The sequence below is a fragment of the Lytechinus pictus genome, chromosome 2 (genome assembly GCF_037042905.1).
Source record: "Lytechinus pictus isolate F3 Inbred chromosome 2, Lp3.0, whole genome shotgun sequence".
Classification (NCBI taxonomy): domain Eukaryota; kingdom Metazoa; phylum Echinodermata; class Echinoidea; order Temnopleuroida; family Toxopneustidae; genus Lytechinus; species Lytechinus pictus.
In genome coordinates, this window is record NC_087246.1 from 40,016,380 (window position 1) to 40,041,868 (window position 25,489).

At 37.4% G+C, this 25,489-nt stretch overlaps 2 protein-coding genes across 2 annotated transcripts in view; both read right to left on the minus strand.

The window, feature by feature from the left end:
- The window catches only part of LOC129279741 (pre-mRNA-splicing factor ATP-dependent RNA helicase PRP16-like), a 30,885-nt gene extending 20,241 nt beyond the window's left edge, over positions 1 to 10,644 (minus strand). The window contains exons 1-5 of the mRNA XM_064094842.1: positions 8,987 to 10,644; positions 7,452 to 7,599; positions 2,056 to 2,218; positions 1,442 to 1,606; positions 316 to 464 (exon numbers count right to left, since the gene is read on the minus strand). Coding sequence (XP_063950912.1) covers positions 316 to 464; positions 1,442 to 1,606; positions 2,056 to 2,218; positions 7,452 to 7,588 — 614 coding nt within the window. The 5' untranslated portion in view covers positions 7,589 to 7,599; positions 8,987 to 10,644. The remainder of the gene's footprint in view (positions 1 to 315; positions 465 to 1,441; positions 1,607 to 2,055; positions 2,219 to 7,451; positions 7,600 to 8,986) is intronic.
- Positions 8,976 to 25,489, minus strand: part of LOC129279725 (pre-mRNA-splicing factor ATP-dependent RNA helicase PRP16-like) — a 68,381-nt gene continuing 51,867 nt past the window's right edge. Inside the window, exons 13-15 of the mRNA XM_064095637.1 lie at positions 22,367 to 22,465; positions 21,865 to 22,039; positions 8,976 to 9,142 (exon numbers count right to left, since the gene is read on the minus strand). Of these exons, the coding sequence (XP_063951707.1) occupies positions 8,976 to 9,142; positions 21,865 to 22,039; positions 22,367 to 22,465 (441 nt within the window). The remainder of the gene's footprint in view (positions 9,143 to 21,864; positions 22,040 to 22,366; positions 22,466 to 25,489) is intronic.

Sequence of the window (25,489 nt, forward strand, 5' to 3'; positions counted from 1 at the left end):
AAGAGCAACGTATAAACATTTTCAGAATTTGTTGCACTAGATCAAATACAGTTACTAAGTTCCTTGTAATACAAAACACTAAAAAGATGTTCTGGATCAAGTTGAAATGCAATGAGAAACCTATGACTTAAAACATAAATTTTGAATTTTTTAGTCTTACCTCCAAAATGAACCCTCTATAAATTTCAACATTAGGGTTTTGTTGTGGCTAAGAGTGTGACTGTATTTCCAAAAAATATCAATTCCTTCTAATGATAAACATACTATAAAAAAAATTATTATATATTTTCAACAAAATAAATCCTTGTTACTAACTGGTTATTTTTCCATTGCTGGTAGACATTAAGAAATGTTAAATGATCACTTTCTGGGACTGAGAACTTTTCTCTAGCTTGATCACTGTCTTCCTCTCTGCCCTTTGGACGGTAGAAAATGGACGGAACAGACAACATAGAGACAATGATCTGCAAAGTAAGAGAAATAAAGGTTTCCTTTACTCATAAGCATTACTTTCATAATAAAAATCTGCTCAATATCCATTTACAATAGGTGAATTCTCAATTAAAAGCTGAACTCTTGAAGTACCTCATAATTTGCATCCTGGTTTTTATCATTTGTTGGAAAGTCTTCTGAATTCATTGAGTAAGTGTTGTCACTGTAAAATAATGATAATGCTATTTACTCTCCATTTTAAAATCATTTTTGATACAGTTTCCATGAAGTTGTTTCGTGAGTTCATTCAATCAAAAGATCAAAATACATTGTGTAGATGAAGGGTCTAAGCATATTTCCAAATATCTAAAAGAATGTTTGAATACAAGCTGGCTTCAAAAGTTGACATTTCCAGGGCAAGGTCACATATTTTAAAAGCCAATTTCTATATCAAAGTACCAAAAGGAAAGACTAAGAAGATAGTTCACAAACCAAGACTCTCCTGATTTTGTGATCAATAAAACAAGCAAAATAACCTTTTGACCCCACGATCATCTTTGATGTAAGCTTTGTAGGTATATATTTGTGATAATACCTTATGATAATTTTTTCGAAGTTTTAACAAATTTCATATATAAATAAGGAAATGATGACATGTTTAACCTGTGACCTTTTGACCCCTAGATTACCTTTGACCTCACCATCTTCATCACCACAAATGTGGTATTACCTAAGGATCACTTGCACCAAGTATGAACACGATTGATGCAGAAATAAAGAAATGAAAGCAAGTTAAACAAAAACTTTACTATTTTTTTAACAGACCAACAGGAAAAGTGATTACTACATGTAGGTCTCTGCTGAACTTCATTCAGGTGAGACAAAAAAGGTTCAGAAATATCCAAGGCCAATGAGAGGAGCATCAAAGTCCGTGGTCTTTATAACCTTGGATTAATGTAAGTCCTGTAGGCAAGTCCAGCAATCCACGAAGTCATTCATATGTACTTACCAAAGCCTCAGAACTACACCCCATCTCACAGGCGACGATAAGAAGCTTAGAGAGTGCAGGATCCAAAGGGAACTCTACCATCTGTCTTCCAATAGGTGTCAGCTGACCAGTGTTATCTAATGCTCCAAGGATCCATAACTGGTACATAGAGTTCAACATGTTGTCCTAAAGGTGGATATAGATCAGAGTCAATCCCAAGTTAATCACTTTCATAAATATTTCTGGACATCTGTTGGTCGACAAATAAATATGTTGCTTTAAACATGCTGATGAATAACAGGGCCATGAAAACAAGTAATCAAGGGATCTACTTCAAGAATCAAACATTTCCAGGACTGACTACTGACATTAAAATCTACCCTGGACAGCAATCTCTTACTAAAGTTTGAATGTTTATTCTTATCATTCCAACTGGTACTTGTTCTCGAGTCAAATATGACTCTTTCGTCATAGGCAGCATGTAAATGCTTGATGAAAATGAGTTTTTAAAAAAGCCTTGAAAAGGTCGGGATCGTCAGTATCCTGAAGTAAAGGGATAAAAGTAGGCAATTGTGATGAATGTTGAAAGAATGATATCTATCACTGAATGGTTATTACAAACAGCAAACATATACCTGAGGGGGTGGGTCCATGAAGTGGAAGAGCAGAAGATCATCTACTCCTAATGATTTGAGAAGTAGAACAACATTGGCAAGGTTTGTTCTCTGTATCTCAGGTACAGTCGTCATCAATAATTCATTCTTGTAAGCACTTTCTGTGTAGAGTCTATAGCATTGTCTAGAATTACAAAAGGAAAAAAAATACATACATGAATTAGAAAGAGATCATCAAAATCTTTAGATCCCCAATTATTCATATCTATTAGATGGAATTGTTCATCTCGCCTGTATTAAACATTGGCAAGAAAATTTCTCATTTCATTTCTCAGATATTTTCCACCTATAAAATATGGTACACATTCTTATTCAGCGAGTAAAAATTCTAATCTGAAAGAAAAGTCAGTCAACTCATTAAGTGATCTGTCATATTCTGCTAAAAATCTCTAATATCCAGGCACACTTATAATTATGTTGCACACATTGCACTTAATAGCATTTATGAGGCACTGATTATCTAGTTTCCTATTCATTGGTGCACTATATATTACCCCAGCTGAAGCTCCAGCTGCTAAAGGCGCTTCGTGCACTCATTTAATTAATCCTACTGAATACCCATTCACCTCACCTGGGTTGAGTGCAGCACATTGTGTATAAATGTCCTGGAGCAATGCGTAAGCATGAAGAGCTACGCCTCTGGTCACAGCCAATCGCAAACAATAAGGCAATCTTGATGGATAAAATATGCTGAGATGCCCTAGCCATCGACTCAAAGGGGGGTTAGTCAAGCATCTAATATGGCAGACAGGCTCCATGACGAGCTATCCCTATACTTGCTGGATTTTTGAGAAAGAAGATCTCAAGACTCTGGTTAGAAGATTCGGATTGGAGATGTCAAACCATCAAGAACCCACACGAAAGGTTGTAAAGGCCGAGCGATAGCCGCCGATGGTCGAGAACGATCCACCTTTGTCGGAAAGTACGACAAGGAAAAAATCGCGATCGAAAAGACTGGAGCCTTGCGCGGCTCAGTAGAATGATCGCTAGACCAATCCATAAAGTCGAGAATAGTATGAGCCCAAAGTCGGGTCTTACCGTCTTTCGGCTACGATTGTGCCAAGCTGTATCAACACAAACAAAAGGAATGCGTAGCATCTCAGATGCAGGGGGAAGGCATCTAGAAGATGGCCTCTGTCTCCTTCACGTCAGAACAAAACACCTGCGACTTCTGGTTGAGAGCTGTGGCAAGCCGGTCTGTTTCCAGCGGCCCCGAAAAGGGCTTGGAACGACCAAGAATCTCTGGGGGGAGAAACCACTCGGAGGGCAGTCAAACGTGTCAAGAAACTTTGACCGAGTGCCATCCTGCCGGTATATGTAAGCCGCAAAAGACCCGTTGTCTGAGCGGGTTTACACATTCTGGCCAACCAGCTTATGTTGGAAGTGTTGAGAGAATTTAAGCATGGCTAGCATCTCCAGCACATACATGTGTGGCAGAGCGAGTGGCTGGGATCAGACTCCTAACCCTATCTCCCCCGCACTGTGACCGCTCCCGCATGGTGGCGAAGCGTCCGAGGCCACCCAGGTGGTCGGGAGAGAGGTGCAAAGTGGCTTGCCCTGAGCCACCAACGACGTGCGGTTCCATGAGGCTAGGCTGTGTCAGATGTCCGCCGGGCGGGGGATCCTTAACCGCAGAGAGTCTACGCCAGATTTGTAATGGCGAAGAAGATGCCTCTGTAATGGCTTCATGTGTAAGCGACAATCTAATAAGATGTTGACTAGGAAGGCCATGTAACCCAACAGCCGTGGCCAGACACATGTCCTCAATAGGCTACGTTCCCGGCACGATCGAGTGAGGTAAATGATCAACCCTACCCTGTCAGAATTAGGGTCCTTGCCCAAGTAAGTGGGAGCAGGACGAGGTGAGAAATAAACTATCGTTACACCTAGGAGTCTGCGACAAGAACCCAGTCGTTTAAATAAACAACAGCCACAAGGCTTGGTTACTCAAGTTGGCTGCCATGGCAGTGATCACGCCGGGCGCCGGTCACAGAACGAACGGGAAGGCCAGATATCGGCATTGAACGTATGTGTCCCGTAAGTTGCGGGAGACGACAGGGACTGACGCCTCAAGTGACGGGAGGATGAGGGCTTTAGTTTCCATTCAGAAAAGCTCTGGTGAATTGAAAATGAAGATCACTATCATGTTGGGACTCATCATCAATTGGCCCGAGAGTAAGGGGGTCACAACGATCGAGGGAAACACAGAATGTCTGTTACCTACACGATCACATCCTCTCCGGTCGCGATGTATCGAAGGTGGAGGATAACAATATAAAAGCCATCTCACCCGACGGACACGGTGAATACATTGACAGTTAGTTGCTCCCACACAGAAATGAAGCGGTAGAGACGCCCACTATCTTGACCTATCAAACATGATCTATCAAATAGACTATTTGGGCTTGGCCGAAGCCCTGATGGCGGACCTCCCACCTCTTCCCCTGCCACCATTGGAAAGGTTAACCGGAGGTCTGGTGTGGGCTCGCCAACCCGGCAGGGCAGGTGTGCCCACAAGGCACATGGCGAAGAACATGGCGGAAGGTGCCGACAGACACGTAAGTCGCTTGAAAACAAGCCTGAAAGACTGTATGTGGCCATCAATCTTCTTCATGAGAAATGTGGCCGCTACTCTCCCCCGAAGATGTGCTTATCCGACAGGGAGCCGCCCGCAATAAAAGCACTGAATATCCACGGGAGGGATATCTAGCTTAGAAATAGCTGATTGCCTCCGGGCATCCGGTGCCGTTGTAGCAAAGGTACACGTAGCTAGCTGCAACCATAGCGCACTGGTCAACGATAGCATAGCAACTATCCAAAAGTAAGCAATCGATCGCTGTGACATTCAGCTCCGATGTTTGTGCTCCTTAGCCCGCCAGAGCTCTGAGGAAAATAGTGAGCCTGACCACTGAGCGGGTATGGTGCTAATATCGGAGAACTGACCTCTCTAAAGCGGTGGCCGCTGGAGAACAGGTGCCTATACCAGTCCTGACTCTAACGAGTTGGGGGGAGTAGGACTCTCTTCGCCTGAGCGGAGGGTCCCCCTTTAAAATCTGTTGAGAGAAGGATGGTCTGCGGTAGCATGGTCTGCGGTAGCATAAAAGATAAATAAGTGGAATGCCTCTGGCCGTCTCACCTGCATCACGCGATTCAATATAGCAGCAGTGCTGATTTTGAAAACTACTATAACTCGCACAAGATGTTCAGTGATACTTGGTTACTCTTATTTCCACGTTTTATGAACTAGACCAATACACTTATAGAGATATGATGGCAATTCAACAAATACCCCCAACGTGGCCAAAGTTCTTTGACCTTACATGACCTTTGACCTTGATCATGTGACCTGAAACTCGCACAGGATGTTCAGTGATACTTGATTACTATTATGTCCAAGTTTTATGAACTAGACCAACACACTTTCAAATTTATGGCTGTAATTCAACAAATACCCCAATTTGGCCAAAGTTCATTGACCCTAAATGACCTTTGACCTTGATCATGTGACCTGAAACTTGCACAGGATGTTCAGTAATACTTGATTACTATCATGTCCAAGTTTCATGAATCAGATCCATAAACTTTCAAAGTTATGATGGTAATTCAACAGATACCCCCAATTCGGCCAAAGTTCATTGACCCTAAATGACCTTTGACCTTGGTCATGTGACGTGAAACTCATGCAGGATGTTCAGTGATACTTGATTAACCTTATGTATAAGTTTCATGAACTAGGTCCATATATTTTCTAAGTTATGATGACATTTCAAAAACTTAACCTTAGGTTAAGATTTTGATGTTGATTCCCCCAACATGGTCTAAGTTCATTGACCCTAAATGACCTTTGACCTTGGTCATGTGACATGAAACTCAGGCAGGATGTTCAGTAATACTTGATTAACCTTATGGCCAAGTTTCATGAACTAGGTCCATATACTTTCTAAGTTATGCTGTCATTTCAAAAACTTAACCTCAGGTTAAGATTTGGTGTTGACGCCGCCGCCGCCGTCGGAAAAGCGGCGCCTATAGTCTCACTCTGCTATGCAGGTGAGACAAAAGCACCTGCATACTAGCGGGGTTTCCCAGGCAGGGGAGTGGGCCGGCGATTCAAAGAAAATGCCAGCAGCTCTCCTAGGTTCGAGATGGTGGGTGTCTGCTTGATCCGATTGGTGCTCTAGGACACCGGTGGCTGAAACTGATGGGGAGCGTGGGGGTAGAAACCCACATTGCTCGAGAGCATTCTGGAGCAACATATAAAGTTGGGATGCCTGGCCATCTTCACAAGAATCAGAAAGAAAGGTCCGCCAAAGTAAGTGGGTCTTACAACCTTGGTTTTCTTCTTCTTCTTGTTTTGCGGGCTGCGCCGGGGGAGCAGAAGAAGGCACAAGAGACTGGGGAGAAAGTGATTTGTCCCATGAGAAACGTCACCGAAATCTGACCATGCCAGATTATTGTGAGCTCGGCGGGGTCGAGCTCTTGTGTCTCTAGTGACTAGGGGCTGGCAGCCCTTTGCTGATGCTCACTTCGGAGACTGACAAAGTATCAAGCCTAGTCTGTGCCGGGAAAAGAGTCCCACGCTCTTATCCTATTGGGTCAGACAGCCCTGGAGGAGTTGAGGTTTTCATTACAAGTACAACACTCCCCAGAAAGTTCAGGTCCCAACATGGGATCCTTGGCTATTACCTATCGGGCAGGTGGCTGCAGCGCCACGGTTCCACCATATTCCCTCGGGCATGTGGGTGCGGTTCCAGTTTCACCCTCTTGGACACGTGGACGCGACTCCACAGTTCAACCCTTCTTCTCTTGAGGCACGTGGACGAGACGCCACGATTCCACCCTCTTGGGCACGTGGACGCGATTTTACGGTTCCACCCTTTTCAAAGCCCTACGGAAAGAATTTCTCTCGGGTTATGTGTCATGCTGGGGCTCCTGATAGCAGAAGAAGGTAAAAGAGGCTTTGAATCTGGTTGATGATCCTCGACAGAATAGTTAAAAGGGAATATATTTACACACTAAGTTCATATATAGTTTGAAATAGGATTGGTGCACCTAAAAGAACAACCACATATATCACATGCACACGGCATTACCAATAAAATTCACATACTATCAAGACAATTTTTATCAAAATAAACAAGGGTGAGAAAAATGGATTGTAAGCAAAAATATACATAATTCAAATTGAAATAATGAATGCCCTCACCCACAATTGACAATCACATGATTTCACATGATTATCTTGAAACTGTCCAAAATACTTTTACTAGTAGCATACTTTTTGTTTTAAATTATTTTTTTCACTAATATGTTACCATAGATTTACTATCATGATCATGAATGACTTGTTGCGTACTTACCCTGGTCCTGTCCTACCAGCTCTGCCAGATCTCTGTCTTGCATTGGCTTGACTGATAGGGTATACTTGTAGAGCATCCATACCTATACGAGGGTTGTACACCTTCAGTTTACAATACCCAGCATCCACCACAAACATGATACCATCAACTGCATAGGTACAGGAGAAAAGTAATAATGACAGTATATACAGGCTGTTTCTAAAAAAAGGTAACCAAAGTTCAAAGGCCAGGTATATCAAGAATACATGATTTATTCTTGTAATTTCTATTTTAAATAATTGAGTAACTCATCAACTTTAATTTGACACCTACCTTGCGTCACAATTGTTATGGGTCACAGAGTTATGGTCCATCAAAGGTGAAAGGTACAAAACCCACTTTTTCCACTTTTTTGGGTTTTCATAATGTACAGGCACGAAACCCACATTGTTGTAGGGGTTTGGTTTCATCAGAGATTTTCCCTGCAAATTTCAGTGAAATATTACCCTTCTTATAACTTTTTTGTGAATAAATTTTACAAAACTAGTGTCAAGCTTCAATTTTTGTTCAGCACGTCCTTGGTGGCTTGAAGGCACATGTTTAGCATAAGATAAATGTTTTTCATCACAATCCCCCAATGGTTAGAAGAGCAATGCAAGACATGCAGCATCAACTGTGAGGTTGTAAAAGTAAGGGGTGAACGACGTGTTCAATAGAGATTGAAGATAGGCAGTTAATATGTAAATGCCAGTAACGCACAAAAAGTTAACACAGGGGGATAGCATTTCACTGAAATTTGGAAGGAAAAACTGATGAAACAAAGACCTTACAACAAGGTGGGTTTCGTGCATGTAAATTATGTACATTAAAACCCAAAACTTGGAAAAAGTGGGTTTTGTACCTTTCACCTTCGATGGACCATACCTTTGTAGCCCATGAGAATTGTGACCCAAGGAAGGTGTCATATTAAAGTTGACTAGTTACTCAATGTAAAATAGCAATCACAAGAATGAATTATTAATTTTTGGTATAGCTGACCTTTGAACTTCGTTTACACAATGTACCTTTTTTTTAAACACCCTGCATAACAATCAAAGATGACCCTCAATGTGAAATTAACAAGAAAATTAATGCTAACAAGTCACCAAACTGTATCTTGGATAAGATTTAAAATCTTTTTTTCTATTGTAATATATCCAATAGGGCACACAAGACGATTTTGAATCAGTAAATAAAATCTTTTTCTGTCTCTTTTTGTTTTAAAATAAAACATAAAATCATTTTCATAAAGTGGAATGTTGTATTCTTTCCAAATCAAATACATGTATTTTGTCTTGCAATATCAATCCGATCATATCCGAATGAAAATGAATTCAGTTTTAACTTCACAAAACTGATACAATTGAGCTGCATCTAAAACGCCTCATTTAGCAACTAAACTGTCATACAAACTGAATAGTGGATCTTGAAATCGTAACAGATGTTTCTACAATGGTCAAGCTCTTATCCCCTGAAAACATGATATGGAGAAGTAAATAGACTAAACTAAAACCCACCTGTTAGTGAAGTTTCAGCGATGTTTGTAGCTACTACACACTTTCTGACTCCATCAGGTGCTTTCTGGAAGATCTTAGCTTGAAGGTCTGATGGTAGCTGTGAATAGATAGGTAAGATGGCAAGCTGTGGGGCATTGTCTAGCTCTCCAAGACGCTCTATGGTGGTGTCAACAAAATAAATAAGTCATGAAATTAAATCAGAAAGAAATAAAAAGAATGAGAATCAAAACCTTACTTTCGAGAATGTCTTATCAATTCTAACATTGTAGTGTGTACTGCAGTTACAACCTTTTGATACTTTCACATTTATTTGATTAATACCATCGTCGGCTTCCCGTAAGAAGTGACTTAGCGCGCATGTGCGCAAAACGTACATTTTCGAGAAAACGCAAATTATGATTTGACGTTATTTTTGTGCTTTTTAGCAGCAAATGTATTATTTTCTGTCCTTAATTCTCAAACTTTCTGACAAAAGCAAGATTGTTTCTTAATCGTTATTTTATTTAAAACACTGTAAACGCTTTTCTAATCTTAAGAATTAATACCGTACGCCTTTTTTTCTGGAAGAAAAAATGCAATCCACTGATCAAGTTCCTGGAAAAAAGTCGCTAACGCGAATGCACAATCCAGTTCCTGGAAAAAGGCCGCTAGCGCAATTAGTCCAGGATAGGCCCCATAGAAAATTGTCCAAACCTTGTTTTTTCATATATACAATATTTTTTCATGGTTTCTTGTCAATTCGAGGGTGCTGATTACGAATCTGAATGATGCCACTCGTGTAACCTTGAGCATTTTCCGCAAATTGGCAAAATCTAATATGGCCGCCAAAATATGCAAATTACCCATGAAAATCATAAAATTGCCAGTAGATTGGCTATAAAATGTATGTAATTGTGTTGCAGGAGTGAAATACTCTCTGAAAAAACGATTTTTGAAAAAATATGTATTTTCTTGATATTTAAAATGGCCGCCATAGACCGCTGTATTAAACTTTATGTACAATATGAATGGGGAAAATAATTTTCACAAAAGTGAGCACTAAATGCAAGTAATTGTGATTTTTTGTGAAGTAATGGATGAAAACATGATTGCTAACGAAATATATCATTTGTTATGTCATGTGTGTAATAAATGAAGCATTTTAGTATTCAAAAAGCCACCAAACGCCCTGACAGTATTATGTATAATGTTAATGGGGACAAAAGAAAATCACAAGAGTGAGTACTAAAATGGATATTATTAAGATATGCGAGTGGCATATTGGCTAAAAATTCAATTTTAACGGAATATAATATTTGTGATGCAATTTATGTGATAAATGCTGTATTTTGAAATTCAAAATGGCCGCCATATGCCCATTATACATTATGTACAATGCGAATGGAGAAACCCATTTTCACGAGAATAAGTACATAAAATGCATGTAATTGTGATATACGAGTAAAATATTGTCTGAAAACACGTTTTCTAGCTAAACATATCATTTCTCTAGTCATGCATGAGATAAATGCTGTATTGTTAAATTCAAAATGGCCCCTATACGCCCTAACAGTATTATCTACAATGTAAATGGGGACATGTAATTTTGTAAGAATTTGGATTTGCTTGAGTATGAAATCCATATAATCCTTTTGTATGAGTAAAATATTATTTGAAAGCATGATTTTTATGAAATATAGCATTTCTTCTGCCATGTAAGTGATATATATTGTATTTTGACATTCAAAATAGCCGCTACAAGCCTTAACTAAATTATGCTACATGCGTTTAGGGAAACTTATTTTCAGTGATAATCATAAAATATGCATGTTGCTGTGATGTACGAGTAAAAATATTGTCTTAAATATGATTTCTAAATAAATACATCCCATGTTGCTCATGGAGGTAATAAATGCTGTACTTTGAAATTCAAAATGGCTGTCATAGGCCCTAAAAGTATTATGTACATTGTAATTTGGTACATATAATTTCGACAGAATTTGGCTTTGCTTGACTATAAGAATTGCATATAATTGTGATGTAAGAGTGAAATATTGTCTAAAACCATGGTTACTAACGAGATATATCATATCTGGTGTAATTAAGGTGGCAAATGCTGCATTCTGAAATCGTAAATGGCCGCCATAGGCCCTTACTGTATAATGTACAATTTGAATGAGGACAGAGAATTTTCACAAAAGGGCATATGGCGGCCATTTTCAATTTTGAAATATAACATTAATCACATAAATTTTATATAATATGATACATTTCGTGAGTAATCATGTTTTTAGACAATATTTCACTCATACACCACCTTTTAGTCAAGCAAAGCGAAAATCTGTTAAAATCATTTGTCCCCATTCACATTGTACATAATAATGTTAGGGCCTGTAGCGGCCATTTTGACTTTCAAAATCCAGTATTTTCACCTACCCGGCAGGAGAACTGATATATTTTGTTAGAAATTATACTTTCAGACAATATTTTACTCATAGATCAGAATTACGTGCATTTATGGTGCTCACTCCTGTGAAAATTGATTTCCTAGTTCGCATTGTACATAATACAATATATGTCTATGGCGGCCATTTTGAAAGTCAAAATAAAGTATCATAACACAAACTTAAAACCTGAATGATATTTTTCGTTAAAAATTATGTTGTTTTAGACAGTATCCCAATTATTTATCACAAATAATACATTTCAGTGCTCACTCTTGTGATTTCATTGGTCCTCTTTTCCATTGTACATAATACTTTTAGGGCCTTTGGTGGCCATTTTGAATATCAAAATACAACATTTATCACATACATGGCATATTAAATAATATATTTTGTGAACAATTATGTTTTTAGTCAGCATTCCACTCGTTTACTTTAATAATATGCATTTTAGTGCTTACTCTTGTGATTTGTTTTTGCCCCCTTTGCTGTAGTACATAATACTTTTTTGGGGGCCAGTGGCGGCTATTTTGAATATAAAATACAACAATTTTCCCATACATGACATGATAAATGATATATCTTGTTAACATTAATGATTTACATACATGTACATTACTTCGTCCATATATCACAATTACTTGCAGTTTAGGGAATATTTTTGTGAAAAATATTTTTCCCTATTCACATTGTACATAATAGGGTATATGGCGGCCATTTTGAATATGAAGAAAATAAATATTTTTTTCAAAAATCGTTTTTTTAGAGATTATTTCACTCCTGCAACACAATTAAATACATTTTGTAGCCAGTCTGCTGGCAATTTTATGATTTTCATGGGTAATTTGCATATTTTGGCGGCCATATTAGATTTTGCCAATTTGCGGAAAATGCTCAAGGTTACACAAGTGGCATCATTCAGATTCGTAATCAGCACCCTCGAATTGACAAGAAACCATGAAAAAATATTGTATATATGAAAAAACAAGGTTATGCCTCTTCTATCCTGGACTAAATTGGTCTATGGGCGTAAGCACATTAAAAGAAATGCGCGTTCCAGTTACCAGAATAAGGATGCATCTTTGTGCGTAAAGCGCGTTGGAATATTTTTGTTAAGTCATAATGACGTCACATTTATGTTCGAGAATCGAACCGGAAGAAAGTTCATGACATGCGTTTTCCATTTCAGCAATAAAAAAAAACACACAATTTAAAAAAAGAAAATGTCAATAAGTCCCTTCTTGCAGGAAGCCGATGCCATATAGGATTTGAGAAAATTTGGTTCACATTGTGATAAACTTTCTTGGTCAAGCAAAAAAATTGTCACTTTCTTATCATATAAATGCAGGTGGTTTTTATATTACACATAAAATGAAAATTTAAGTATCTATAAAATGCAAGAAGAGCAAAATTCAATACCGGCAATTGTGTATTATAAATCCTTTAAGAGGACTTTTTGTTGGGAAAATACTGAAAACAATAATTGTGAGATTTAAAAGGTCCAATGCAAATCACAAGCCGCACATGAAAATGAAGAGGTGAGTCATGAAAAGAAATCAGTTGCTGTATAAGCCGTTATTTTCTTGTACATAATTTTTCGCAATTGCGGGGGTCCCAACATTTTCGCGGGTTGTTGAAATCGCAATCGGAAGACATACCAAACACTTCCACAACATTTCAGAGAAGCAAAAGAAATAGTGCAAAACATGTGCACAAATATGCTCCTCAAATCCCCCATGCTGACCTGTCTCTTCTACATAAATATGTCCCTGTAAATAACAGTTAGGAAGTGGTTAGAAGAGTGGCTTAAATTTCACTTTATATTTGTAATATTATATCTGAAAATTCATCATGTCAGTTTGATCTTTGGAAGTTGTGCGTTGTTAGAGTCATTTTTTAAAAAGTAGGTTTAATTGCAAAAATGTTGAATTTTAAGAACAGAATCTGACACCCCTAGAACCTCTGGTCATGTGACTTATGAATATTAATGAGTATGCAAATAGCTGCCAATGTACCTGTGCATAGAGTCAATCAAATGACAATAAACTCAAATTATTTCAAGGAAAATATATTGTATTATTACCTATACAAGGCATTTTGGGAGATAAAATAAAAGTCATATTTCGCTAGCTACTTTCAATTCGAGACCAACGAGGTAAACATTTGCCATGTTGCCCTCTTGGGCTTTGCCCATAGAAATCCTGTACAAAATAGAGGGCAATATTGGCCATATTTCTGCAAGTGCGCTTGCGCAGTAGGAGCCGATTTCGATCGCTAATTTTAGTATTTCAGAAATCTGGCTGGAACCAGTTTATGAACCAACGCATTGTAGATAATGCGCAGCGTCGCCAGTGCATACACAAACGTAACCCTTGCGCAAGATTTCTACGCGGTGAGTGTATGTGCACGCCATGCATGATGTGCGACTGCAAGGTAACAATTACATCACAATTGCTTCTTAAGGGTTACTTCGCTAAGGTCATGAATAACCTGAAATCAGAAGTAGTGATAAGCAAACATCAAAACATGCATATAACTTGTTCCAAATAGTAGCTTGAATTACACATTGTACAGCCTTAGGTAATAATAATAATATTGACTGGCTCTTCTTTCGGGAAACATCAAATATGTCGCTCTTAAAAGAACCATACTGCCCTCGTCTAAAGACTCGGGCCAATATGATTCTGTAGCGGGAGACATATTTGATGTTCCCCTCAAGGCCAGTCAATATTATATAAATATTACAGTGAGTGAATAAATATTGATAAAAATATGTTAGAAATAATTTAGGATATGATTTTGTTTGAGAAATAAAAAAGTGAAATTTTTAAATTTTTTTAATCACTAACTGTACTCTCTCAAAATTATTTTTTTGTACATATATAGGTGTATACCTCAAGTTTTTCACCACACAGGATGTTTGCAATAGCAAAGCTTTGCTTTCAGATTGTGGGATGGCAGCTAAAATTGTGAATTTTCATAGGGCGGCAAATGCAACCACAGTTCTTGGACAAGATAATATGTAAAATATTATCTATGAATACATGCATCATGTTTGCCATTGCTGAATTTTGCTCCTAAACTCAAAATTAAAATATGTGAAATCATACCATTGATTCAACTGGAAATTCCGCCATTCACCTCGTGTGTTAACCCGTTCCAACCGAAGAACGAGATAACTCGTTCTAGCTTTTCCACACTCTCACCCAAAGAACGAGATAACTCGTGCACCGGGTGCGTAATTCAAAGGATATTTTTTAACGAATTTTTAACACAGTTTTACTATGAAATTGGTCATGATATTTACATCAGTCAAAATTTCAAATATTTTACTTATCAATCAAGGTGGTCCCTTCTTCAAAAGATGTGATTTGCCCTTGGAAAATGTCATAGAAAGATATTAATTCTCTTGTAATCATCTTGAAAGCCTGCCCTTGGTTACCGGCCTTCCATGTAAGAATAATCAGCCAATCAAAGTGCAGCTTGCACTCGAACTCTGAGTGTGTTGTCCTTATTTGCATACTCAACACGGGGATGGACGATGTTCGAGCGGAAAAGCAATCAAATTGACACTCTGCTTGATTAGGTTTCCCTAATTTACATATTAAAAAGCTCACTGGGCTATCGATCGTGACCCTGCGTTTCCTTATTTACATATGTATTCAGGGGTGGGGAGATACAATATTCAAGGCTTTCCGGATGTCGGCTACAGTTAGCCTAAACATATATATTTTAATCAGGTTGGTACGGCACAATGATTACAGAAAAATCAGTCTTTGCAAATCACCTGGACAAAAATAATGAAGTACATCTACAATTTTCTTGAGAACAATCATTATTGTCATCTTATTTCTCTATCCTAGAATTTGTTGATCATCATTATATTTAAGATCGAAATTTCACACGTGACTGAAGTTAGTGCGGCTGTCCTTGATTGATTTACAGTAGTTGCATGTTTTTTTGTTCTGAATTTCTTTCTTTTCTCTTCTTTATCCCTTTACCCCCTTCTACTGTGAATATGAATAAACAGGTTTTTCATGTATTCATCCACCATCAGGTGATGTCATCAAAAAGAACAAGTGGAACGCCTCTGGCAGTCTCGCCTGCATTACGCGATTTAATATAGCAGCAGTGCTAACTTTGAAAACTACTATAAAATAATCATTCACAAAAACACCATTCATATAATGACATAATACCACGTTCATTGACCATAAATGACATTTGAACGGTGACTTAAGACTTGTCAACTACACCCATGTCCACATTTCATTCACTCTATCTATAAACTTTCAAAGTTATGATGGCAATTCAACAATTACCCCAACATTGCCTAAGTTTATTGACCTTAACTGACCTTTGACCTTGGTTTTGTGACCTGAAACTCACAGGGGATGTTCAGTGATACTTGATTACTCTTATATCCCAAGTTTTATGAACTAGATCCATAAACTTTCAGAGTTACGATGGTAATTCAACAAATACCCCCAACACGGCCAAAGTTCATTGACCTTTAAAGACCTTTGACCATGGTCATGTGACCTGAAACTCGTACAGGATGTTCAGTGATACTTGATTACTCTTTTGTCCAAGTTTTATGAACTAGATCCGTAAACTTTCAGAGTTAGGATGGTAATTTAACAAATACCCCTAACACGGCCAAAGTTCATTGACCTTAAATGACCATTGACCATGGTCATGTGACCTGAAACTCGCACAGGATATTCAGTGGTACTTAATTAACCTAATGTCCAAGTTTCATGAACTAGATCCATAAATTTTCAAAGTTATGATGGTAATTCAACAAATACCCCCAACTTGACCAAAGTTCATTGACCCTAAATGACCTTTGACCTTGGTCACGTGGCCTGAAACTCAAGCAGGATGTTCACTTTTACTTGATTAACCTTATGCCCAAGTTTCATGAACTAGGTCCATATACTTTCTAAGTTATGATGTCATTTCAAAAACTTAACCTTCGGTTAAGATTTTGAAAATAATTCTCCCAACATGGTCAAAGTTCACTGACCCTAAATGACCTTTGACCTTGGTCATGTGACCTGAAACTCAGGCAGGATGTTCAGTAATACTTGATTAATCTTATGTCCAAGTTTCATGAACTAGGTCTATAGACTTTGTAAGTTATGATGTCATTTCAAAAACTTAACCTTAGGTTAAGATTTGATGTTGACGCCGCCGCCGCCGCCGTCGGAAAAGCGGCGCCTATAGTCTCGCTCTGCTATGCAGGCGAGACAAAAATCACTTATTGAAAAAGACAATATTTTCAACAATATAAACAACTGAAATAACAATGTCAATAATAATAAAGACATTAAGATATTTTAGGCCATAAATCTTCACGGATGTTTCAAAGTAAGCATTCTTTCTGCTTACTTTGAAACATCCATGTAAATTTAGTCGTGTTCTTTCCATCTTCCTCGTTCCATCATATTAATTTCTAAAATATTTCTCTGAACAAAATCATTATGAATTAGATAGTGATCCGAAATGCAAATTACTGATATTCATAGGCGTGATCTTTAGTGAATTTCAAAGAGAGAGGAAGGGGTGCATATAAACGCCCTTTTCCATTTCTGACACGTAAACGGTTTGGAGGGATATCCACTCCACAACTCCTCAATGGAGGATGAATGAATAAATGGCCCCCCCCCCCATTTCTTATGACAATACATGTAGCCCATTTCTTTTTCAATCTGTTATTAATCGATATTCAACGGGGCGTACCCAGTGTGCTACTTCCTGTGTATTGTCTCTAAAGAAAACTCCTTAACACCTCTTATAACTTTCAACCTCTCAATGGACAGGTCTACGCTATTACAATGGCGGCTTGGGGTGGGGGTGGCTTATAGTGGTCCTATAGGCATGTAGGTACGAGCATGTAACACGACTTATGCAGTTTTGAATAGTTCTTTATTACATATAGGACTATATAATTTTGGATGAGAAATTAGCACCAACTACTTACGACGTATAACATTTCTTGCATAATTAGCAATGATAGACAAGTGGTATGGTATACACATATAATTGCAAAGCATGACTTGGAGAGCAGAAATTAATTTAAAAAAATTGGAGCTGTAAACATCCCTGATGAAGAGACAAAGATGAAACAAGTGGAACGAACGCTTCTGGCAGTCTCGCCTGCATTACGCAATTCGATATATAGCAGCAGTGCTGCCTCTGAAAACAGCTAATGAATAATTATTCATAGAAGAAAACACTAGTATGATAATAAAATATGTCCATTCACCCAAAATGACCTCTGACCATGATCATGAGACCTAAGACATGTGCAAAACAATCATTCATACTTGATTACCCTTATGTCGATGTTTCATGAGCTAGATCCATAAACTTTCTAAGTTATGATGCCAATTCAACACATAATCCCAACACGGCCAGAGGTCATTAACCTTTAAATGACCTTTGATTTTGGCCATGTTCCTGAAATGCGCAAAGGGTATTCAGGGATACATTGCTGCTCTTATGTCCAAGTTTCATGAACTAGATCCATAAACTTTTAGAGTTATGACAATTCCACAAATACCCCCAACATTACCAGTTTGTTGACCCTAAATGACCTTTGACCTTGATCATATGACCTGAAACTCACACAGAATGTTCAAGGATACTTGATTGCTCTTATGTACAAGTTTCATGAACTAGATCCATAAACTTTCAAAGTTATGATGACAATTCCTCAAATACCCCTATCATGGCTAAAGTTTGTTGACCCTAAGTGACCTTTGACCTTGGTCATGTCACCTGTAACTTGCCCATAAATTCAGGGAAACTTGATTGCTCTTTTGTCCAAGTTTCATGAACTAAATCCATAAATTTTTTTTTGAAAAAACAAAATGTTTTGTAAATGCTGTCATGTCATAAGCATCCTATACCAAAGCTGTAAAATGATTTAAACAAAAACCGTTTTTCACTATTCAGATCTTAAAAACATTTCTCATCAGAAAATAAACTACAGATGCTCGGCGGGTCGCTCTGCCGAGCACAGAAATTTGACAAATAAATACAATTATCATGGCGACAATGACCCTGCCCACATTTTGCCTGTGGGTACCAAATTTGATGACAATAATATGACGCAGCAGCGTGACTCTGCAGAACCTAAAGTATTGTCCAGTATCACCTGTTGGGGAATACAATTATAGAGTAATCTGGATATATTTTGTAAACCTAACCCTAAGACCACCCACCAAAAATGATAGGCATCTTCGCTTCACCTTCTAATATTGCTTCTGTGTGCCAACTGTTATGACAAACTGGAAAAAAAGCAGAAGTTACAGGTTTTACCAAATTTTCCACAAAAATATGGATACCATGTCTCCACCCACTTCAAAATCATTAGGCGGCTTTGCTTTATCATAATGGACCTTCATGACAAATTTGAAGATAATTGGAGATATGCAGCCAGTAAAGCACTCACAAGGACATCTCTGCTATTCCACAAAAACTCTTCTTACCATGGCAATGATGTCTCCGCCCACAGCAAAATCAATAGGCGGCTTTGCTTTACCATAATGGACCTTCATGCCACATTCAAAGAAAATCGGAGAAGAAATGCAGCTGGTAGAGCGCTCACAAGGACATCTCTGCTATTTCCACAAAAACTCTTGTTGCCATGGCAACGATGTCTCCGCCCACACCAAAATCGATAGGCGGCTTTGCTATACCATACTTGACCTTCATGCCAAATTTGAAGATGATCGGAGAAGAAGTGCAGCTGATAGAGCGCTCACAAGGAAATCTCTGCGGCGGCGGCGGACGCGCGACCAGGCCAAATCCATAGTATCCTCCGAACTCTGTTGTGTATCTCAATCTCGCTTGCTGATTTCTGTGTAATATTACAATCTTATTTTATTTTTGCACATACGGAATTATTGGGGGGGCAAAACGATATGTTTGCCCCCCCAATATTTTCAATGGTGGGGCGATCGCCCTCCCTGCCCCCCCAGGATCGACACCTCTGCCTTTGACCTGCGGACTCCGAATTCGAAGTTAGCCTGTATTTTGGTGTCATCTACCTACACAACAAACTTTTTTTAAATGCATTGAATATTTTTAGAGGTATTGCGCAGAAACCAACTCACATATTTAATGAACTGTGACCTTTGACCTGTGGACTCCGAATTCGAACTTAGCCTGTATTTTGGTGTCATCTACCTACACACCCAAATTTTTAAAAATCTGTTGAATATTTCAAAAGTTATCATGCGGAAACCAACTCGCATATTTAAAGAGCTGTGACCTTTGACCTGCAGACTCCGAATTCGAACTTAGCCTTTATTTTGGTGTCATCTACCTACACACCAAAATTTTTCAAAATCCATTAAATATTTTTTGAGTTATTGCACGGAAACCAACTCGCATATTTCATGAGCTGTGACCTTTGACCTGCGGACTCCGACCTCGAACTTAGCCTGTATTTAGGTGTCATCTACCTACACACCAAAATCTTTTTCAATCCATTGAATATTTTTCGAGTTATTGCGCGGAAACGAAGTGGGGGGACGGACAGACTTCGTCTGCGGAGGCATAAAAAATGTTACAAAAAGTGGAGCCCCCGAAATGAAAAAAAGTAGCCCCTGAAAAAAAAATCCCTGGTTGGCATGTATGAAAAGTTAAATGTACATGCATTGGAATTTATGGCCCGTATTCTGAAGTCGGGTTTAACTTAAACTCAGGTTTTAAGTTGTGGTTTAAGTATGGGAAGCCAAAAGTATCAAAATTTTTATTCAGATGTATGTTTCTTATGTTTACTGTGCTCTTTCCTGATTCATTGATGGTGAAGACAATCATCTATTTATACTTCCTAGACAATTATGAATGATTTGAGAGCCAAATGAGCTGAAGTATGATAGTGATCTGTTAGTGATTTATGGAACAATTGGCTATCCATACTTAAACCACAACTTTAAACCTGAGTTTAAGTTAAACCTGCCATCAGAATATGGGCCAAAGTGTTTTAAATTTTGGTGGTTTTGCTGTTCTGCAAACTAATGTGGCAGTCTGTAGTGTGTGAGTGCCAGGATGATTTGGAGAATGAAGTTGTCATCTTTGTATCCAGTGGCATAGTATTCTAGGGCACAGGGGACATTCGCATTCTCTCTAAAAACAATGTTTTAAACTAAATTTAAAGGTCAAGTCCACCCCAGAAAAGTGTTGGTTTCAATAACTAAAGAAAAATCAAACTAGCATAATGCTGAAAATTTCATCAAAATCGGATGTAAAGTAAGAAAGTTATGACATTTTAAAGTTTCACTTATTTTTTCACAAAACAGTTATATGCACAACTCAATGACATGCAAATGAGACAGTCAATGATGTCCCTAACTCACTATTTCTTCTGTTTTTTATTGTTTGAATTATACAATATTTAATACCTTACAGATTAGACAATAAGGGCCAACTTGACTGAACCATAGAGTATTAAAATAATGCAAATTCCATGTTTTGTTTTGTTTCACTTGACAATGAGAATAAAATTAGAATATTTTATATTTCATATAATAAAACAAAAAAGAAATAGTGATTGGATGACATCATCAGCTCCACATTTGCATACCAACCGGGATGTGCATATAACTGTTTTGTGAAATCAAGCGAAACTTTAATATGCCATAACTTTCTTATTTTACATCAAATTTTGATGAAATTTTCAGAGTTATGCTTGTTGGATTTTTCTCTTCTTATTCAAATTAACTTTTCATTGGGGTAGGCTTGTCCTTCAAGATGGGGGGGGGGGAGTAACTTATAAAGAATGGTGATCTTGTTGGACCCCTTCTCCCATTATTCATTCATGGCCTCAAGAATATCCATTTCATAATGCCAGTGCCCCCTTGATTGCATAAATCATGCTCATTAAGCTAAACTTTTGTTTAAAATATGTTTAATAGGGAAATGACCGAGTATGTCCGACAATTCTTCAATTTTTATCATGATCAAAATGAAAGATTACTCCCCAAATCTGAGAATAGGTAGTTGAAAACTATTTGATGCATAATAATATTAAAGTTTAGATTATGAAATGAATATCAATTTAGAATAACTTAGTGCACTTGTGCAAGAAATCATATTTCCAACACAAGACACTGCACTTGGGACTGTAATATGAAATCTACACCAAAATGGGTATATACATGTATGAGCACTATAATCTTTAAAGGGAGCACTTTTTAGGGATGGCAACATTCATAATTATTCATAATTTGCAAAAAAAAAAAAAAAAAAACTAGAGACATTTTCCTTGATCATCCCATGGTCTATTAGGGGACACTGGCACTGATTACTACATGTGCAATATTTTTTAGCATAGTTAACTTTGTAGCTGATCAGCAATTCTCAAAGTCAGCAAAAATTAAACCCCCGCGAAAGTAACAGCTTACACAGAACATGCAAGATTGAACTTGACCGCTTTACCTGCAATAAGGTCACAGGTGACCTCAATGTCCTCTTGACCTGGCATGAAGACTAAGATATCACCTTGAGGTGGTTGAAGATGAATCTGAATGGCCTGCTTGACTGCTGCATCTACATAGTCCTCTACGACATTCTTACTAAACATAGTATCCACAGGGAATGTCCTACCAGGGATCTAAGAGATGAAATACATTCAGTGGCCAAAGGTCATGGGTAAATTTAATACTATCCAAAAACATTGCCTTCAATTAACTTAAACTGAATTTGACATCATACAATATGTCCTGCCTGTGATCTAATGAGAAGATCTATGTCTCCTGCATTTGATAGGCATGCTACAACTTACTTCGAAGAGTAATTGAATGTTCCATATTTTAAAGTAAGTTTTGTAGCTTGTGAATTGACCATATATGAAGTATACAAACTACATTGGCATACCAAACAGTCTACCACAGCCAACACTGTTACTATTGTAATAGCAAGAGAAAAATATGATATTCACCTCAAAGACAGGAACATTACCAAAGAACTTAGCAAATTTCTCAGCATCCATAGTTGCGGAAGTAACAATGAGCTTCAGATCGGTCCGTCGAGCCACAACCTAATGAACACAGAAATAATATGATTTACACATTTACCTGCTTTTGTTTTTTGCTCACTCAGCATTGCAGATTGTCAGCTTCTTTTGTCATATAATTTCTTTCTAAAATAAGTATCTTTTCATCTACCCACTTTATAGCATACAATATATACCGTAGGTGATGACATCTAACTTGTATTTTCATTCACTAGAGCCCCCCATATATTTAATTCTTACATTCCAAATTGTTTTTTTAAAGAAATGCACTGCTTAAAACCAATTGCATTTAACTATTGTTCACATATTAAGTTTGCAGTTGGAAAATTTTCAACACATAAAAATCCATTTGGGCACTTTCGCGGTAACTGACATTACATGATTGTGTGTATCTCTCAAATAAATGATGGGACTTTGCTTTAGATAGAGTTAATAAAGTGAACCTTGCTGTATAATGTGATACTAAGTTTTTCCAATGCTACTACATTTGTTACGCATCAGTGAACAAAAATGTGTTGGTACATTTAACTGACATTACGCAAGGCTCGACATTAGCGGTGGCCCGGTAGCCCGGGGCCACCAGAAATTCACCTCGGGCAACCATTATTGATAAAATGTTAAGTTTTGGTGGCCCGAATCGGGCAACCAATAATTTTTAAAGTAGCGCAATTTTTCTCCCGATTTTGCATGCATTTATCAACTTTCTACAGTTCAAATTGCAACCCAGTTTGTCACGCGCCCTTTTTGTTGATCTACACACAAATACACACACACAAAGTTTGCATATTAGGCCTACAGCTATAGCATACAGTAGCTATTATCCAGCCAGCCGCACTGGCCGGCTGGCGTGAGCTTTGCATGAAGCCACTGCATACAGCTGTGCTCTAGATCTAGCTCAGCCTATTCAGACTCTGGGAGCTGCGATAAAAAATTTTGCTGCTAAGAAATCTTTCTCAGAACTTTGAAAATCTGAGTCAAAGTCACATTTTACACCAATGAAATGACATTCTACAGTCTATATTACGAAAATTTTGTGTCCCCTGATTATTTGCAAGCATTAAGAGGAGGAATTATGACCTCTCTTTTGACTACAAAAGACCGATTTCCAAATGAATTAATACACACAAAAACACATAGGCAAGTACATCACAGTCCCACGTGTGCATTTGTATGTATGTTGATAATTTGTTTCTTTCGAAGCTGTGTCTTTTCTAGCCAAAAATAAACAGACAGTTTCTTTCTTTCTTGTTTATAAATGACTTCTTAAACCACTCTTGAGAAAGAAAATACTTTGGGAAGGCGTTTCATTGATAAGAAATGTGAATTTTTCCAACATTTTGGCAAATATAGGGAAGGACTTTTCTCACACTTTTTTTCCAGATATGACTTTTGCCGTTTTCTTCTTATTTTTTTTCTTTCAATTTTTTTTACAGTGGTTAAACCATTTATACCCCTTCCCATTGAATATGCCTGATTAAAAAATATGTTTCTACTGAAAATGAAATAATACAAACTAAAGGATATAAAAATAGAAATGTGCCATTCCCAGAAGGTAAGTGAAAATTATTTGCTTGGCTTTTAATTATATTCCAGTCAGAAAAGACTGTTTCCACAGCTGTTAAAAAAATATTCGTAATGGCTTCTTAATTTTCCCCTTTTCCCCATGTTTATATTAATTTTGTTTTATTCATTTTTCTTTCACTTTCTTTTTTTTTTTTCTCTCTAAAGTTTTTCTTTTCTTTTTTTCCCTGTTCTTTGTTTTTTCTTTCTTCATTTTCTTTCTTTTGTTTTATTTCACTTATTTCTTTTATTATTTTTGTTTTCTTTTTGTAATATACTTTTTGAAAATTATTTTCATTTGTTTCCCCCTTTTATGCATTGTTCTAATTTTGCAGCATATTTTTCTGTGATTTTCTCCTACTATAATATGCTGCAAAAGAGAAAACGGAAATAAATTGGATTTGGGGCCTGCATAATCTAGGTTTTAGGATTCAGAGGAAGAAATGAAAAACCATTGTTTTGTACATCTATCTGAGTTTGCTATGCACTATTTATTTACTTTACCATTATGAGTGTGTGTCTTTACGGAGATTTAAAAGAAAAAGTCCACACAACCTGCGAACAATAAAATTCATTTATTCCCTTTCAATCATTTCATTTTTACAACGATAGGAACAATTTATAGTAAAATAACAGCAAACAAGGTTTACATACAAGATGATAAAGTGAAAGTACTTAGTGGTAGTGGCTGCAGAATTAATATTTCAGAAGTTTGTTTTATTAATTTTTAATGTGTTTCTTTATATTTTTCGGGCCACCAAACTTTAATATCGGGCCACCAAAAAAAATTATTTGATAGTTTTGGTGGCCCGAACGGGCCACCACCAAAAAAAGTTAATGTGGAGCCTTGCATTACGCAAAAAGGACATGCAATTTTAGGGTGTTCAATAAAATTGAAATATCTAATGTCCCTGAGTGTTGAGTTGAATATGTATACATGTATATACCTTCGATACTAGGTTAAGATGTGTCAAAATATTAAATTATTTGCTATTGTCTTTTGGGGGTTATGATAATTTTTTCATGGCCATGCTGGTAACTGACATTACATGTACATAACTGACAATACGCTTAAATTTGCCATAGAGGACCTGTGGAATATCAGGGAATCATTAATTTGTATCTTCTTTTAAGTTATGATGACATTTCAAAAACTTAACCTTGGGTTAAGATTTTGATGTTGATTCCCCCATCATGGTCTAAGTTCATTGACCCTAAATGAACTTTGACCTTGGTCATGTGATCTGAAACTCAGGCAGGTTGTTCAGTAATACTGTACTTGATTAACCTTATGGCCAAGTTTCATGAACTAGATCCGAACACTTTCAGAGTTATGATGGTTATTCAACAATTCCCCCAACATGGCCAAAGTTCATTGACCTTTGACCTTGGTCATGTGACTTAAAGCCTGCACAGGATGTCCAGTGATACTAGATTACTCTTATGTCCAAGTTTTATGAACTAGACCAATATACTTACAGAGTTATG